At 36.8% G+C, this 19,519-nt stretch overlaps 1 protein-coding gene across 4 annotated transcripts in view; it reads right to left on the reverse strand.

The window, feature by feature from the left end:
- VPS54 (VPS54 subunit of GARP complex) overlaps positions 1 to 19,519 on the reverse strand; it is a 100,409-nt gene that overhangs the window by 4,802 nt on the left and 76,088 nt on the right. For 3 of the 4 annotated variants that reach the window (XM_036028043.1, XM_028514613.2, XM_036028044.1), the window contains 7 exons: positions 16,544 to 16,607; positions 11,226 to 11,331; positions 10,261 to 10,348; positions 9,322 to 9,443; positions 9,131 to 9,211; positions 1,604 to 1,711; positions 9 to 103 (listed from right to left, as the gene is read on the reverse strand). In XM_036028043.1, coding sequence (XP_035883936.1) covers positions 9 to 103; positions 1,604 to 1,711; positions 9,131 to 9,211; positions 9,322 to 9,443; positions 10,261 to 10,348; positions 11,226 to 11,331; positions 16,544 to 16,607 — 664 coding nt within the window. Of the gene's footprint in view, positions 1 to 8; positions 104 to 1,603; positions 1,712 to 9,130; positions 9,212 to 9,321; positions 9,444 to 10,260; positions 10,349 to 10,867; positions 10,969 to 11,225; positions 11,332 to 16,543; positions 16,608 to 19,519 lie in introns of those variants that run through there. The other variant, XR_004903696.1, reaches the window with a different exon arrangement.

Raw genomic sequence — 19,519 nt, forward strand, 5'->3', positions numbered from 1 at the left:
AAACATACCCATTTTGAGGTCCTCCATCATTTATCACGTTTAAATGAGATAATTGCTTTTTTAAGTGGAGTTTGTAACTTGCATTAATTCTTAAAAATAACATCTGTAAGAGAAATAAAACTAAGTTTCTTAAAGTTCTACTGAAATAGAAGGCATAAGTATCTGCTATCACCAATATCAAATCAGAAAAATTTTTAAATAACCTTCATTTTGGCAATATACTGTACCTTTAAAACGCTCCCTTGAAAGTATTTTATTGTTATTTTAGTATATTTTTTGTACTTAGTTGGATGAAAGCTCTTTTTCCCCTTTTCAATATTATTTGTTTTAGTGTTATGACTTATCACTGCTTTCCTGCCCCTTAGAAAGTCCTCTGAGATATATAAGCAGTATATATCATGACAGGTAAAAAGAAATGGAGAATTCTGTAATACATTAACTAGGAACTTACTAGAGAAAGTAAAAAAATAGTAATGTCACTGAAGAGTGAAGAGGGAGCTGTGTGCTTTTACTCTCTGCAGACCACACCTTTCCCTGCCCCCTTCCCCAGGCCTACCTTCCTCCCATCTCTCTTTTTCCTAAGCCCCAAGGGCATCTTTTTTTTTTTTTTTGACTCTGTAATTGTTTCTGAGCCCATTTCTTCTACAGCTCACTTGTTCTACCTCTGTGACTTTCTAAATAAACTTTCTCCCATGAAAAGAAAAGTGAAGAGAACTCTTGTGATACTTCTGTAGAGGACTACTGTAGGGACAGTGGGTGGTGCTAAAGACTACTCATTTGATTTTTTCTGGTTTGTGCCTATTATAGATTACTTATCCTGATCTAAAAAATACTTAAGGCATATTGATTAAGTTACTTTATGTGCCTTCTCATTGTTAACTCTATCAGTAATTCCTCCCCTATCCAATTTGGAATAATCACCATGAGTAACATAATTTATGTTCATTGATAAATGCCAACTCTGATTTTCAAACTATGGTTTTTTGCCATGCATAATGTGTACTTTTTTGCCCAAATTTTTGAGGGAAAAATAAGGATGCACATTATACATGGGTAGTACCTGAAATACCTTATATCTGCTCTTGCATTTTGTAATTATTTGTTACATAAAATTGCTTGCACCATATGTTCAAGAATAAATGCTAAAATTTCTTTACAATAAAGTAATTAAGTATAAATAAATAAAAAATTGAATTAAAAAAATTAAAATTAAAGGTTTTTTTCCTGAAAGTTTGGGGCCAAAACGTGGGTACACATTATACACAGGAGCGCATTATACATGGCAAATACGGTAATAATGTAATGAATGATGGAAGTAGAATCTGGAATCTCTGATGCTCAATGGACAAATGGAAAATGTGCTTTTTAGAATTGCTGACTATACAGCAAGGCTATTATTGCTCTGACCTGTCAGAGTAAGGAGCACTTTGAAATCAGAAATTTTTATCCACATTCCCTAAGTCAATATAACAACTGGAAAAAATAATAATCACAATAGAACATGAACTAAGGATAATTGTGCCCAAAGTATGTTAAACACTAATTCTACATGCACATAATATGTTATATATAAAAAAGTAGTTTTAGAAACTACACTACTCACTTGTATTTGCTCTTCTGGAAGGAGATCAATCATAGCTTCATGCATTTTTGCCATTTGCTTACAAATATTTCTGAAACAGGTAGAAGGAACGGGAGCTTTCACCTCATACTGGCAAGGGAAAATAATGAGAATTACGTTAATGTCCTTTGGATAGCACACTGTCGCCACAGAGAAATGTCTTCTGCTCCTACACTTCTAATATAATGCTCAAGCTCATACTTCAATTGTGATCTGGGCCACTCATGCTAATCTCAAGAACTTTTCATTAAATATCCCAATCTACTTTGAAGAGAGTCAGCATAATCTTGTGGCTAAGAACATGGGCTGCCTTCCTTAATATGGCCCGTTTGGGTTCCCAGCTCTTCCAGTTCTTAGCTATGTAACATTGGGAAGTTACTTCGCTTCTCTGTATCTCAAAGGGCTTGCTGTGAGGATTTAAAAAGATGGCTCATAAGAACAGAAAACAGTGCTTGATACAAAGTAAGTACTCAAAAATGTTAACTACTAATCTGGCTCAATATACAATGATGAATGATTAAAGTAGTCCCTCTAATCAACATATTATTTTTAAAACATGATTTTATGAATGTGTCATCATAACCATATCTGAAATCGGTATAACTCTAGCATAATTAAAATGTTCTTTTTCTTTAGTAGGTAGGCCAATATAGTAATCATATTTAAGGTTAAGGGAAGACTTTTCTCATAACAATCTATACTGAAAATTTAAATTTAGGTAAGTTCATTTTATCATTCTTACACCTGGAACAACAACCTGGTAAGACTTAGATAACTATCTTTTGCCCACACTTTAGAATTCATAGCTTAAATTATATACCATTTTTATTTATAAGACATATTTGGGCTAAATATACTTCAGATGCACTCATAGTTTATTAAAATGATGAGCTCCAATATGCTGCTGTTGAAGTCACCATGTGACTGGACCAAGATAAGCAAAGTTGTAACCACCCGAGGGTTTGTCTCTCTTCAGCACAGAAATATATCAAACATCCCCTTACCTTTTTTTCATTAATAACAACTCTAAGACATAATTCACATACTATAAAATTTACCCTTTAACAGTGTACAATTAACTGGTTTTTAAAAATTTTTTTTTTAGATTTTTTTTAAGATTTTTTATTTATTCACTTTCAGAGAGGGAAGGGAAGGAGACAGAGAGAGACAGACAGACAGACAGACAGACATCAATGTGCGGTTGCTGGGGGTGATGGCCTGCAACCCAAGCATGTACCCTGGCTAGGAATCGAACCTGCGACACTTTGGTTCGCAGCCCGTGCTCAATCCACTGAGCTATGCCAGCCAAGGCCCAATTAACTGGTTTTTAGCAAACTCATAGTTATACAACCATCACCACTAATTTCTGAATGTTTTCATCACCCCAAGAACCCCATGATTAGCAGTCATTCCCTACTGCCCCCCCTCCGTATTCCCTTAGCCCCTGGCAACCACTAATCTCAATACATGGAATCATACAATATGTGGCTCTTATGACTGGCTTCTTTCACTTAGCATAAAGCTATCAAAGTTCCTTCATACTGTAGTATGTGTCAGTACTTCATCCTTTTTATGGCTGCATGATATTCCATTATATAACTATATCACAATTTATCCAATCATCAATTGGTGGGCATTTGGATTATTTCTACTTTCTAGCTATTAGTAATAATGCTATAAACATGCATGGACAGGTTTTTTGTGTGTGAGGATGAATTTTCTTTGATTCTCATGGGTATACTCCTAGAAGTGAAACTACTGGGTCATATAGTAGCTCTATGTTTAACCTTTCCAGAAAATGCCAGAATATTTTTCCAAAGTGCCTGTACCACTTTACAATCCCACCTAGAAATGTATGAGGGTTCCAACTTCTCCATATTCTCGCCAATACTTACTACTGTCTGTCTTTTTTATTTTAGCCATCCTAGTGGGTATGAAGTGGCATCTCATTACGGTGACATCCCCTTATCTTAACTAAACCCCCTCTACTGAATTGAATAGTTATCTCTCCAAAATCTGTATCTACTTGGAACCTCATGAGGCCATACTGGATTAGAGTGGACCCAAAATCTAGTGACTGGTGTCTTTATAAAAGAAAGGAGAGGAAAATTTAGACATAGAGACACACAGAAGGAAGACAGCCATGTGAGGACAGAGGTAGAGATTGGAGTGATGATGCATCTATAAGCCGAGGAATGCCAACAATTGACAGCAAGCACTAGAAGCTAGAAAGAGGTAGGGAAGAATTCTTCACTAGAGCCTTCAGAGGGAGCTTGGCTTAGCAATGCTTTGATTTAGGACTTCTAGCCTCCAGAACTATAAGAGAACAAATTTCTGTTGTTTTAAGCCACTCAATCTGTGGTAATTTGTTGTGGCACCTTAGGAAACTAGAACACCCCCAAAACCTTCATTCACCCCCTGCTTTCCCTAAAGATACTATTCTTTCCATCTTAACTTTGCCATTACTTTTATTCAGTCAGCTAAACTTGATATGGTACCAGTTTTATTCTCAACCCTTAAAATTTGGTTCTTGCCATAACCCAAACCACCTTCCCCAACTATTAACAATCTTCTGAAATTTCTCTGTGGAAAAAATCACTAAAGATGTCTTAACTTCCAAATGTAAACTCTTCTAGTTCCCCTTCTTCATTGCTCTGAAGTATTTCACACACACTCACACTTGAAACACTTATGTAGCACAATGCTTTCCTGGTTGCTCCTCTCCTAACCTTCCTCTTTTTGTCTCCTACTTCTTCAAAGTTAATCACCGCTTCTCTTCCCATCTTTTCCCTCCTATCAATCTCATTCACTCTCATCACTTCTAATAAATCTCCAGTCATGAAACACCTTATTGAGTTTAAGTCACACATTTCCTAGGTATTCCATTCCATAGCTAAGTTTACCATGACCTTCCCCAAACCTGCTCTTCTGACCTGTTTCAATTACTATTGCTGGTATTACAATCCTGTTCACATAGACAGAAATTTGCAACTTAAGTTTTTATCCTGTTTTTCCTTGTTTCCGTGTTTTAAATAAATCATTGGCTAAGTACATTCAAATTAGTTCTCACATTAGTTAGCTCTTTAGGTCAGAGTTTCTCAACTCCTACACTACTGACATTTGAGGCTAGATAACTGTTGTAGGGGCTGCCTGCAAATTGCAGGATATTCAGCAACGTCCTTGGCCTCTACTCACTAGTTACCATATCATCCTGCTCCCCAAATTGTGACAATCTAAAATGTTCCTAACATTTCTGAATGTCTTTTGGGAGATAAAATTGTTTCAGTTGAAAAACTTAGGTGAGGCCTTCAATACATCTCACTTGAAAAAATGTAGTAGCATTTTCAAGAGTACAGGTGTTACTTCAACGAACATTTACTAAAACTATCTGGCACATAGTAAGTTCTGAATAAATATTTTCTTGGATTTGTGCATGTACCCATATGTTTGTATATAAGTACATAGGTATGTATGTATATGTGTATACACATGTATGTATATACTTGAGTGAATGGGTCTGATACTCTGCTAGCTGGAGAATACAAAGATTACTCAGAGAAAGTCCATTTGGAGACCTGTCCGTTTGGCTGGTGTTCCAGAAAGTGGACATTGCATGACATAAGAACACGGGTGAAGGGCATGTTGGAAGTAGCAGAGATGGCTTCCTGAGAAGCATACCTGGGCTGCTGAGTCTTAAGGGAAAAAAATTAAATAAAAGTGAAATTGACTCATAGACACAGAGAGAACTGGTAGTTGCCAGAGGGGAGAGAGGTTAGGAGACGGGGTGAAAAAGATGAAGGGGATAAGAAGTAAATCAATAGTTATGAAATAGCAGTGGGATATAAAGAACTGCATAGGGAATATAGTCAATAATATTGTAATAATTAAGAATAGTGCCAGGTGGGTACTGGAAATATCGAGGGGAACACTTTGTAAAGTATATGATTACCTAACCACTATACTGTGCATCTAAAACTAATATAAAATAATACTGAATAATATTGAATGTAATTGAAAAATAAAATTTAAAGTTCTTTAAAAAAATTAAGTAAAAGTATTCCAAATAAAGTACACACTTCAAATCCATTCTACCTACCATCTGATTAATCCTTCTAAAATGCAATCATGTGATTGATTAGTTTAAGAACTTTGGAGTTTTGCTTCTGTTTAAATTTAGAAAGCTTCAGGAGCATGTTGCTACTACCCTAACCACAAGAAAAAACTGGAATAATTTATAAATCATAACTTCTTGCTCTGGCTGGGTAGTTCAATTGGTTAGAGTGTCATCCCAATATGCCAAGGTTTTGGGTTTGATCCCCGGTCAGGACACATACAAGAATCAACCAATGAATGCATAAATAAGAGGAACAACAAATCAATGTTTCTCGTTCTCTCTTTCTCTCCTCCTTTCCCGCCTTCTCCCTTCCTCTCCCTTCCTCTCTCTCTAAAAGCAATGAAAAAATGTTCCTGAGTGAGGAGATTAAAAACAAACAAAAAACCAGGGTCAAACTCCTAAGCAAATCATCAGGAAAAAAAGTAATTCTGACAGGGAGTGGCAAAGAGACACTTGTTAATAAGGAAAGAATACATGTTAGGGTAACAGAAATCATCAGCAGGGAAGGTGGTAGAGAAAACACTTAAGTTGCAATTGTCTAGGCACACTTTTGACATTAAAAAAAAAAAGACATCAAATATGGGAAGGGGATCACTTGAAGTTTCTAAAAGACTTAAGAGCCCTGGCTGGTGTAGCTCAGTGGATTGAGCATGGGCCTGTGAACCAAAGGGTAGCCGGTTTGATTCCCAGTCAGGGCACATGCCTGGGTTGCAGGCCAGGTCCCAAGTATGGGGCACGTGAGAGGCAACCACACACTGATGTTTCTCTCCTTCCCTTCCCCTCTCTCTAAGAATAAACAAAATCATTTTAAAAAAGACTTAAGAAACATAATAACTATATGCAACATGCAGACTATGTAGAATCTTTGACCAAGCAAGTTATTGTGAGAAGAGATTTTGGTAAAATCAATGAGATTCAAATAGAAATAGATATTAGAAGGAATTATTTTTAATTTTGTTAGGTATGATATGGTAGAGTGATTACACAAGAAAGTGTCTGTTGTTTTTAGAAATACATAAGTAAAATATTATAAAGCCTCAAATATATAAAAATATTTTAGCAAAAAAAGCAAAATGGTAATGACTATTAAATAAAGGTGATGAGTATATGTGAAGCTCATTAAATAATCCTTATTTTTCTTTGCCAAAATTGAATAAATTGAGTTGTCACAGGACAAAGTCTAGGCACAGACCCAATTCTTGTTCAAAAACTCTGGATGACCAAAATGACAGTGTTACTGATAAGACAGTCTGTTTGGGGGCACCAGGAGTCTCCCTAGTTGGCCAAGATGGTGGCAGGAGGAGGTTCTTACACTGAGTACATGGAAACCTAGAGACACCAGTGGACAGAGCCTGAGTGTATAAAAAGCTAACAAGATAACTGGATAGAGAAAAAGTCCTCCTCACCCTGTTCCAGTACTAGATTGGGGGTGGGACCAGGAGAAGGCACATGCACAACAGAACTCAAAATGCACATGGGAAGGTGCTGGACCAAAAAGACCTGTCAGTCTAGCCTAGGGAAAGAAGGGGCTGGTTGGGAGGTGGACCCACCCAAAGCATGATAAAGTGTGAAAAGTTGATTGGTCATATTGAGAAAAGTACCTGGCCTGTCCCACACCCAAGCTAGTATAACCCCATGGGAACAAAGAGGCTTGCTCTGGCTGGTGGCTGACTGGCTTGTGACCTGCACCTGCATAGTGCACTGCCTGTTCTCCCATGTGGCCTTAGCAGCCATGTGGCCCATAGCTTCCAAGCAGAAATCTGTCTTTCTCTCTGCCTTGCCCACTTGGTGATAAATTCACTTATGTGTTCATGTGCTCTCTCACTTGGGAGCACATGATCATGTAGCTCCAGGAGCCGCATGGCCCATGGCTATGCTGCCTCCACATGCAGGCTCCCGGAGAAATTATGAAATGAAAAGCAGCCAGGAACAAGCTAAGCTTCCTGGATGGGGATATGACCACTTGGCAGCTGACTATGGGCTCCAAAGGATTGTCCTTTTAAATTGGAGCAGGAACTCTGAACACTAGCTCTGAACTCTGAATTTTGTCTTGGCCTAGATGAGGAGTTGGACTTTGCAATAAGAGTCCACCATTCTCCCAGATTGTGCAGCACCTGAATAAAACCTCTTTCCTTTGCATCAGCAACTGCCTCAAGAGTCTGGCTTTTGTGGCAGCAGGCATCCAATACCCTCCCCCGCTTTTTGGTTCAGTTACAATATAATAAAGTCAGGTTTTTAAGAATACTGACTTTCTTTTCTTTGGTTTTGTTTCATTATATCCCACAGCTTATTACTGGTTCTACTATTTAACATTTACCTTATTCTACATGTTAGGTGTCTACAGTCTCCTGCTATATTAGATGGTAAACTTGTTAAGGGTAGTCACAGTGCATTATTTATTGATTTTTGGTACACAGAATACCATGTTTCAAAAAGGAAACTGATGGAATAGAACTGCTTTTGAATTTAGCTTGTACTTGGGGCCCTCAATTATTTTTAAGAATGTAAAGGGGTCCTGTGGCCAAAACATTTGAGAACTATTAAACACACGCAATCTTTTTTTCTAAGCACTCCTTTCTTACTGTCACCAACAAAGGTTTAGGCACATGTCTATGTATGTGAATGGGTACCACTTTATCTTGCCCTTTTATGATTTTTGTAGCTGTTGCTCTTGCTATCTTAGAATCTGCTAGATACAAGTAGGAGGAAAAGCATATCAAAGTGCCTTGATTTATAAGCTTGCTCAAAATGTGCTTAAAGGTATAAACTAAGTAAATCTTCACAGTTTCAAGTTCTAAAATTTCTGCTTTCTCCCTAAGATATGTGCTGAAAAACTTAAGGAAAAGAAAGAGTGACTGATAGGGCAAAAGTGACTGGGGTTGATTAACTGACATTTTTCTGAAGATACCCTCCCAGGGTAATTGAGAATTCTTTAGAAAACATTGCTTCTTTTAATGACCTACAGGGAATGAGATGCAAACACAAAACAAACACTGAAACCGATTATCTATGAGAGCAACAATGCACCTCAGACTCTGCATTTTTAATAACGCATTTATTTACTTTATTTACATTTATTCACAATTTATTTACTTTTTTTTCTCTATTTTGATCTTTGTTCTCTCAATTCTGTCTCCACCAGAAGGTTTTCAGAGTAAAACCTATATATTTGTCAATGCAGCTAACATAAATTACTTCTGTATAGGGTTTCTTTCATCTTTAAAAATCATCCCTCCCTCCCCCTGGATCCCTTAGGTGATGAGTATCAACTATTTCGGCAATCTGAAAATTTTATTGAGTTTTCTCCCAAAGTCTGAAAAATTTGATTTGTTAAACAACTACGAAAAAGTCATAATGCCTTTAAGCAAAGTCAAATAATTTATATAAATAATTACCTTAGATAACAGCTTGTCAAATAAATTATCCATTATCGCTACAAGCTTAGCTGATATTTCAGCTATGTGGTCATGGTAGTCCTATAATGAGAAATGACATATTTTAAAGTCCCTGGGATACATGTAAAAAACACTTAACAATTCAGGAATTAAATTTATGAAACTCCAGTATAAAATATATGAAAAAGTACCTTAGTGATATGATCAAAATGCCTAAGCATGCTATATTGCTTAGGCTGCAGTCGTGCTTCAAAATGCGCCCGGATCACAGGAATGTAGTGCACAATTAACTGCAAACAGCGTGAAGAAAGAGCTGAAAATCCAAGTGGTAGATATATCATTGAGAAACAAAAAAGGATATTAGTTGACTTTAAGTACATATATCAAATTAAGTAAAAAACAATTAATTAATTAATTAATTAATTATATACAAACCCCACTTTATTTCATAAATGAAGAATACGTTGGCAGAAAACATATCTCAGTTTATTTAAGAAAATCATTTAGTCCTGGCTGGTGTAGCTCAGTGGATTGAGCACGGGCTGGGAACCAAAGTGTCCCAGGTTCGATTCCCAGCCAGGGTACATATCTGGGTTGCAGGCCATGACCCCCAGTAACCGCACATGATGTTTATCTCTCTCTCTCTATCTGCCTCCCTTCCCTCTCAAAATAAATAAATAAAATATTAAAAAAAGATGGCACCTCAAACTATTTAAAAAAAAAAAAAAAAAGAAAGAAAATCATTTGGTACTCAATACTGTAATGAATTTATTGATTTTCCAGGCAGACTCAGGTATAAGTGTTACTGGCCTGAGGAAGCTGACAGTACAACTGGTTCTCTTCTGACATTCAGATACCTTTCACCCCAAAGTACTTCACACATAACACAGTTTAACATTTTCCACAGCAGTGCAACTTCCAAATAACGTACTTGTTAAATTGGAAATTCCTCATAGCATTTCCCCAGAATTTAATTTTTTTAATTACGGTGGTACATAAAAGAGTGAAGTAGCATTTGCCACTTTTACAGCCTTTGGTTAGAGCAACAAACATCAGGTATACAAGAAAACATGAATATAGTAACATAATTATAACACCTCAGCACACAAATTAAATTAAATAATCCATACCCAAATTTTTTGTAGTTATTGTTTTTAGTCCAACAACTTGCAGTGCACCAGCTCCAAGAACTAACTGACAACTTCTTGAATTGAAGTACTAACAAAAGAAGGGGGAAAAAAGCAACAATTTATTAAAAACTATTCTTCATATTCTGGCAACGTGTTATCAGATCCAAAAATGCATCATCTCTCCTCTCATTCAATGACCAAGTAAATTTTCTAGTAGGAGCAATTAGGATCTATTTACGTAATGACCAAAAAAAAGGAGGGGATGGGTGTTCCTTAATGTACTGTCTGGTAGGAAAAAAAATGAGAAATTCTAACAATCAATTGTTGAGAAATTAACCTTTAACTTGCAATCACAGAACTTGTTCAGTCATTTTCTTCAGTCATTCTAACTGGATAAATCCTATTTTCAAAAGAGTAACAAAATCTTTCTAGATTAAAATATGACAACTCAGTTTGGGAACATAATTGATAGATTAGACGTTTGAAAAAATGAAAACTTTTCATGTTAGCAGTTAAAAATATCTTAATATGAAATGGTTAAAATTATCACCACATTTTTATTTTATATTAATGGTTCTGAAAGAATGATTTAAGAAAAATATCTAACCTTAGTGAGATGAATTTTGTAAAGTTCAGTGAATTCCTTCCATGCACATTTGAAACCAGTCCAGGTTTTTTGACCTAAGTGGCCTCAGTCATGTTCAGCACCTAACGAACAAATCATCTCCTGTCTCCAACGTCATTAACAACTCTATGGGTGTAATGAGGAATCACTAAATGTGGAGTGAGAAGGAAGTAGACACCCTTCTTCCAGGCACATGTGATTTAACCATAATTTAATGTCACAACATTAATGTTTTAAAGATAACTTAACCTTGAAATGTCTTAGAGTTGGAAGATAAGTCACACCCTAAAGAACTACTTCTTCCAACTATGTTTTCATAACAGAGTAAAATCATACCTACCTTCAATAAATCTGACAGGCGAGTAAGCATGTCAGTAGTAACAGATGGGATATTATCCACACACTGGCAATATTCAAGGATAATTCTTATCAACAACAATACAGTTCTATAAGAAAAGAAGATCCAGTAGGCAGTCAAAACAAAAAGGAAATCCAACTGATTTGGCATATAAAAATCAACAACGATCTTGGTAACTGCTAAATTATGTGTTTAACTTACAGGTACAGCTGAGTAGGAACTCACTAGATTGAGGGTGCAAAATTAAGGAGGCACTCAATTTCAGGGTCATACAGTTGCAGGGTCATCACTTTCATGACACTGAGAATGAATACTTCCTTAAATTTTGTGCTGTGGGCACATCACTCTCTGTGTGGCAGCCTTACTAAGTAAGTCTCTTCTATAAAGTAGGTATCCCATTTTTTTGGCCAATTTGATACTGGTAGCCTGGCTAGTACCAGGATTGCCTGTGGGAGCAGAGGGGAGGGACCACAGGGGCAGCACCATGTTGCCCCAGTAAACCAAACTAGCAGAGTGTGTGATGACAGGTTCCTCCACCTCCCAAGCAAGACAGAGGAAGGGCGGTGGGGATGAGGAGAGGCCTTGCATGGAGCATGTGCAAGGCTAGAGAGGGTGATTGGCAAAGGGAAAAGCCCTCCTACTCCCTTTCGGTCCCTGGGTAAGGGTGGGACCAGAGGATGCAACTGTGTGTACCTTAGAGGTCAAGATGGCTGCAGGGAAAAGTGTAGAGAAAGACCTATCAGTCTAGCTTGGGAAAAAGATGAGATTGGTTGGGGTGGGGGACCCTTCCAGGAGCACATGGAAGCTTGGGCTGGAATATATAAACCGAGGAGAAAGGGGAAAGGGTCTCTCTCTCTCTTTCTTTGATCCATATTGTGTACATACTGGCTGGTGCTTTGTGGGACTAGCGGGCTCTGGAAGCCACATGGCCAATGGTGGTGCAGGCCACACACGCAGTCCCCAGGAATGAGCCTAAAACCAGACTGCAACCATGAACAAGCTAAGCCACCTGGACAGTCATGCTGCAGCCACCTGCAACTGCTAAGGGGCGGTATTTCTAAATGGGAGAAGGAACTCTGGGTACAGCCTTGGGCTGGTCTGGCAAAGGATGGCTGGGTTTTCCTCTGGGTTTACTGGAGGGGATGGGCTTTAAGGCAGGAAGCTGCAACTTTTAAAATTATCACCACATTTTTATTTTATATTAATGGTTCTTGTAACTTTTGATAAAAGACCTTTTTCCTCTTCTCACCATTCTCTGCCTCCAGAATTTGCCTATGGATGGCAGCAAGCAGCTGAACCCCACTTTTGTTCAGTAACAGTTTCAGAAATATGGACAAAAAGGCTACATATTGTTTCTGATTATATAGTAGGTCCTTAATCACAACTATTGAATTAATGAAAAGAATTTAGTCCAGATTTTCTTAGTGAGATCAAAGAGAACATCTATGACATCTAAGAACAATGTATCTCCTAAAATGTTTATTGGTAAATCATGTGGATGGAAAAAAAAAGGTTCTATGGAAAGTAATCTCACAGGGTGATCTGATCATAAATTCCTAACTGGACAGGTTATGGTGGGTAGTCATGCCCCCACCATATAACTTTTTAGTAAAAGGTTTATCTTTACCTTAAGCAAGTTCCATTGTTTCTGTGCACCTAGGTTAACACAACTTTGAAATAAATTTAACCACCCTCAGAAGAGCACATAATCTTGTTAATTATCCTGTAATCCCATCCCCACCTTGCCTTCTAACACCTCCTTGTAATCTTCCTTCCCTTACTTCCTTAATTTCAAATGCATAAAAAAGCTGCAAAATTGTTATTCTCTGGAGCATTTCAGATCTTACTCCCTGGTATATGTCATCAGTTTGGCTCAAATAAATTGTTACAAGAATTCTCTATAGGTTTGGACATTTCTTACATTGACAGTTACAAAAAGCTCTCCAAAAATGTGAAAGTCAACAGCTTATTAGCAGGACATATAAAAAATTAAAAGGAGGACTACTGAGAGGTTAAACAAGACTGAAATTAAGGGGAAAATAGCCATTCATTATAGAACACCTAAGTTCAACAAGATGCTCAGAAGTGCACAATCCACATAAAGTATTTTAGAAAAGTCTGCAGGATATCAGGAAGTACATTCAAGAAAGATAGTGTAACCTGCAGAAAATCCATTTTCTTTAACGTGACCCTTTCTGTTGTATACTCACTTCCTTAATCATTAAACCCTTACGACATCTTAGTCAGTTTCAGTATCAAACTGTCTTAATCCTGTGGGGGTCCTGGCTGATCTGAGAGATACAAACCAATTCTTTTCTTAAATATTGTTACAAATATTGGGTACATAGGTTCAAGGTCACGACTAACTGCACATTTGTATGTGACTAATGTTAAGCCATTAACATTTAAGCCATCAGTTTAGTTATAGCACATGTTTTGTAAGGGTGCATGATATTCTATAGAAAACTGTATGTGAGAGATACCTCAAACTCTTAAGTCACTGTTGGTGTAGTTGGTGTTTTTTCCCTGTGAAATTCGAAGTTAGTGTTACGTTTTTTCTTCATGTACTATTCAAAATGGCTAAAAAAACACATTTCAATCCAATAATGCAAGAAATGCTGAAGAACTTCAGCAAACGCTACTTGAGTTGGTTATTGAAATATTTTGCAAGTGTTGTGAAAAGTATTTACGCCTTGACCATAGCAATACTGTTAGTGATGACTTACAAATGTTTTGCAAAGCCAACTATTGAAGATTCTGATTAACTAATAGTGAAGACTTTTTGGTTGTATTTTTTAGCAATATTCATGTTTCTGTTATTTGAAAAGAAAAATTTTTATAATTTATGTTTTTATATTTCTTTAATAATTTCTAGATTGTAACTAAATTTTAAAAATCATGTAGTTTATAACAAATGCAAACTCGCAGTGTTTTTAAAATTTTTTTTCTGCTTTCAGCTCTTACTAGTAATGAATGTATCTCTCAGATGCATATAACCTATGCTCAATACTTTTTTGACCTCAACCTCCACAGGGTTAAAAACAAAGCCTCAGATCTATTGACCACAGTAAAAGAATTTTAGTCAAGCTAAAGATAACACGACTTCAGCTGTATTTCAGCCCCAGGCCCATGAAAGCAGAACAACCATACTGGAAACCAGACAGAACAACACCATGGCTGACATCAGGACCTGATACAATGATCAAATACTCCCTACACTGGCCCTAACTAATCAGTAGAGCCCAGGACCCGAACTCCTTTAGCCCCCATGATTAATGATTTCCCCCCACTATAACCCATCCTCTGAAGCCATGGGGATGCCAGTCTTTTAGTACTAGCTTACTTGTGACTCTGGGCTTTGCTGCCATTTGCTAAACCAGTGATTTTCAACAGGTGTGCTACGGCACATTGGTGTGCCACAAGAATTTTTAAAACATGCAGTACCCAACTATTTAGTCAGGGGCACTGACCTCTTTTTCCTTAGACTGTCAAGTGAAAAAAATTACAACAGCCAACACAACAGCTGTTCAGTATCAATGAATCAAAATTACACCTATTTTTGTCAGATCTGCAAAAATATATTTTTGTTGTGCCACAGAATAAATCAGTTTATGTATGCCATTAGATGAAAAAGGTTGAAAATCACTGTCCTAAACCAATAAACCTCTACTTTCTTTGCAGCAAGCCCCTGCCTGTATTTGATTGGGCTTTGATATACACAGGTGAACACAGGCCCTTTTAGTATGGTAACAATAGCGTCTAGCCTTTATAACAGATTAATTATCAGACCATATATTACTCTCTACTCATATTCCTACTGTCTGTTTTGCTGGACAGGAGTCCACTGCTTATCTTTTGTGGTTTTCTCTCAGCAGAGTTCATATTCCCCCTTCAGCTAGGGAGTTCAGTTTTTTGCCTAAAGAGCAAGAAGTAGCTAGATAGCTAGAGGGGACCATTTTCATCAAGCATGGGAAGAGTAACCAGATAACGGATAGTTGAAGAGAGAGATCACAATTAGATGGAAGGGATAAGATCACAGGGCTTTGCCCTACTTATAATAGGGTACTTCACAGTTCTGGGTAAAACAAGTTGAGAAAAAGCATCAAAGTTTTGACTACTTATTATGTGCCAAGAACAATAAAAGTGGTTAAGACATGATTCCCCACCTTTGAGGAACTCAGAGTCTAACCAGGGAGATATGTACATAAATAAACAATTCTAATATGCTGTGGGAAATACCATAATAGAGGAATGTAGAGTTACAAGGAGAAAATCATCCATTCTTCCTGGAGGGGTTGGGTATTTCAGAAAAAACTTATACAGCAACAAGAAACAAAACAGAAGAGTGAAAAAAAATTGGTCTAGATATTGGGAACTAGTTCTAATTCTGGCTTTATTTGGGTCATTTTAAATTAACCATTTAACCTTTTAAACTTCAATTCTCTTAAGTGTTAAGGAAACAGTTATTCTTGAAATGTCTATTTTACAAAATAGTTGTAGAGATCAAATGAGATCATATATAGGAAAATACTTAAACTATGATGTGCTGTTAAAGAATAGGAAGATATTATTTTAGTTACTCATTTAATAAAAAGGGATGAAATACTAGACAAACAACACTGGGATTTATATTTTTCTTAGTTAACTTAAATTTAAAATACCATTATTGGTAAAAGAGTAAAAGATCTAGTAAAAATGATGATAATGAAAATAACTACCAACAATTATCAGAGGCTTATTAGGTGCTAAAACTGTGCTAAAAGCTTTGCATGTATTACCTGTTTAATTTTGCAGTAATTTTTAGTACAGTACTATTTTCCATATTTTGTTTTACAGATAAGAGAAATGAGACACACTGAGTAACTTGCCCAAAGTCACAAAGTGTAACAGAGACCCTGGAATTCAAACTTAAGCAGCCTGACTCCAGCATCCACAGATTCAACTGTTATACCATATACTACACACTATATACTACACACTAAAAAAGCTGCGGAAAAAAAAAGAGTTTGAGATACTAATAACATTATAGAGACACTATACCACCCTTGCATCAGGTACCACTAAATTTCTTGTTACATGAGAAAAATCAACTACCCTTTTCTTTGTTAAGCCAGTGCAATCAGTAATGGATACAGACTACAAAATATAAAAAGTACAAAAAGAATCCACAAAATTTCCTTTAAATTCTTTGGAGGATTTTAAGTTGTTAATCCAAAATTTCCAATTCACATAAAGGGTCAGCTAGAAGACCTATGTTTTAAATAATTGACTCAACTAATAAAGAAAAATGGGTCACTCACCCAACAACAGCATACTGTTGGCCCTCGACAATGAGAACTTCAGCTGGTTTCCTTTCTTCTGTAGCTAAGGAATAAAGCAAATAAACAAGAAAGACATAGGTACAAGATAAAGCAAAATATGGAAGAAAAATTTAAACTAGGAAAACAAACTGAATAAGATAGTTCCTGTTTATGGCCTGAAACTGTCTCATTTCTGAAAATGATTATCTACTTCTTAGGAAGCAAGAAAGTACAAAGTAAAGTATATTGAGTCTGAAATCAGAGAGATTTGGATTTGAGTTCTAGAACTGCCAATTACTGGATAGCATGACCTTGGTTGGGCCAATTAATTAACTTATTTGAGTCTCAGTATTTTTATCAATTAAACATGGATAACAGTATCTGTCTTTCAGGTTTGTTGTTAATGATGGAGATAATGATTACAAACTGTCTATCCTCTAGGTCTGGCAGATGGTAAATGATCAGTAAGTAGTATAGCAAAAAAAAAAAAAATGTTATTAGTGTTAAAAGGTAGAACTAACATTTTAAGTGGCTGTCTTTTCTTTATTATAATTCTGAAAATGCAATTTAATTCCTATATTCAAGGGAGAATATATTTAATTTTCAAGACTTTAATTTAGAAGTTACTTTATTTTCATAATATGGTATTTCTTATCATTATAAAACAAAATTCATCATGTTGAGGTAAAAAGAAAGGTAGACTGAAATTTCTGTCCTGAATCAGCCAAATTAGTTAGATTACCATGGGTAAGTCATCATGCTTTCCCGAACTTCAAGCCCTGTTTGAGCTCAAAGACGTTTGTAAATAAAAAAGGGACTATGTATAAGTTCAGTGACAGAAAGTAACCTCATAGTGTTATCTGATCATAAAATCCAAACTGGGCAGGTCTTGGAGGGTAGTCACACCTCAGGCCTCTGACTTTCCTAGTAAAAGGTTACCTTTGCCTTAAGCAAAACCTACCCATTGTTCTTGTGCATCTAGGTTAACACACCTTTGAAATGCCTGCTCTTTCAGATCCATTAAGTATAACCACCCTCAAGACAGCACATAACCTTAACTATTCCATACCTTGCGATCTCCCACCTTCATATAATTTTCTTTACATTCCCTCCTTAATTCCAAATGTATAAAAAGAACTGCAAAACTGTCTTTTACTGAAGCAATTGAGATCTTGCTTCTTGCATTCCATCAGTTTGGCTCAAATAAGCTTTTATAAAAATTCTCTAAACGTTTGGACATTCTTATGTTGACAAATAAAATGTCTACTTCCTCATTTCTTTAAAGTAAAAAAATTCAATGTGATATAATTTCTAATCACAATTCACTCTGTATGTCAGATTAAATATTTTGAGGACAGGAAATGTTTCTTAACTAATTCTCTACATTGCAGAGAAGTGGCATAACACAGCAGTTAAGAGAAATGGCCCTAAAGTCAGTCTTTAGGTCAATCTGCCTGAATCTGGATCTCAGCTCTACCACTTCCTAGCTCTGTAACCTTAGGCAAGTTGCTTAACCTCTTCGTGCCTCCATTCTCATTTTGTTAATTGGGAATACTAACAGTGACTATCTAGTGGACCTGTAAATAAGGTAACAATGTACGGTGTTTAGAACAACCTGTCTAGCCTTCATATTAACTGTTGTCCATTAACTTTCATTTCCCCAATGCTTAGCAAAGTAGCTATTAACTCAATAAATGAATGTGGATAAATAATAAGCAAGATCCCTCAACTTGGTAAGAACTAGTAAAATGTTAATCGACTTCTAATAGCATATACTTTCTTCTCTCTCAGAGGAAAGAAAAAAAAGACTGGAAGAGAAGTAGGGTGTATAGAGAAACTTCTGTTAGTATCTTTCAAACCGAAAATGAAAACAAATAGTTTACTTTGCAGGAAAAATATATAGTTAATTCAATCACACTATATCATTTTAATTAAAATATCATTATGTTTCCATGACAGTGAATTACAAGACAGAGCTATTCAGGGACAGAAAACATGCCTTAGTCATCTAGTACAACACCTTGCACTGTAGAAAGTCAATCAAATATAGCTTAAAAGGGTAGCAGATGAGTGATAAATCTCATTTTAAATTTGTGATTTAGGACTTCCAGCCAAGATGGAAGTGTAGGTAGATATACTTTGCCTCCTCACACAACCAAAAGAAAGACAACAACAAATTTAAAAACCAAAAATAGACAGAAATACCAGAAAATCAATCTGTATAGAATTCCAACAACCAAGGAGTTAAAGAAGAAACATTCATTCAGAGCACTAGGAGGAGCAGAGATGGGCAGCCTGTGTGGAGAGGACTCACGGCAAGGTGGTAGCTAGAGGACCTGGGTAGATGAGGCGGAGACTGGCGGACCAGGCAAGGTGGCTGGCAGACCCACAGTTTCCACGTTTTCATGCAAATTAACCAGGAGGAACAACTGGGGAGCAAGAGAGACAGCACAACCCAGGGTTCCAGCACAGAGAAATAAAGCCTCAAAGCCTCTGACTAAAAATACTTGTGGGTGTTGTGGCAGTGGGAGAAACTCCCAGTCTCAGAGGAGAGCTTGTTGGAGAGGCAAACCCACAGGGTCCTACACGTACACAAAACTACCCACCCGGGATTCAGCGCCAGAAGGGCCCAATTTGATTGTGCATAGCAGAAGAAGTGACTGGAAGTCGGCCAAGAGCTGAGCAAGCAGTATTGTTCCCTTTCAAACCCCTCCCCCACATACAGTGCTACAACCTGGGTTGCCCCACCCCGGCGAATACCTAAGGCTCCTCCCTTTACTACATAACAGGCAAGCTGAGACAAAAAAAAAAAAAAAAGGCCCAAATGAAATAACAGATCAAAGCTACAGAGAAAATACAACTAAGCGATGAAGAGATAGCTAGCCTATTAGATGCATAGTTCAAAACACTGGTTATCAGGATGCTCACAGAAATGGTTGAGTATGGTCACAAAAATGGAGGAAGAAGTGAAGGCTA

The sequence above is a fragment of the Phyllostomus discolor genome, chromosome 6 (assembly GCF_004126475.2).
Source record: "Phyllostomus discolor isolate MPI-MPIP mPhyDis1 chromosome 6, mPhyDis1.pri.v3, whole genome shotgun sequence".
Taxonomy (NCBI): Eukaryota; Metazoa; Chordata; class Mammalia; order Chiroptera; family Phyllostomidae; genus Phyllostomus; species Phyllostomus discolor.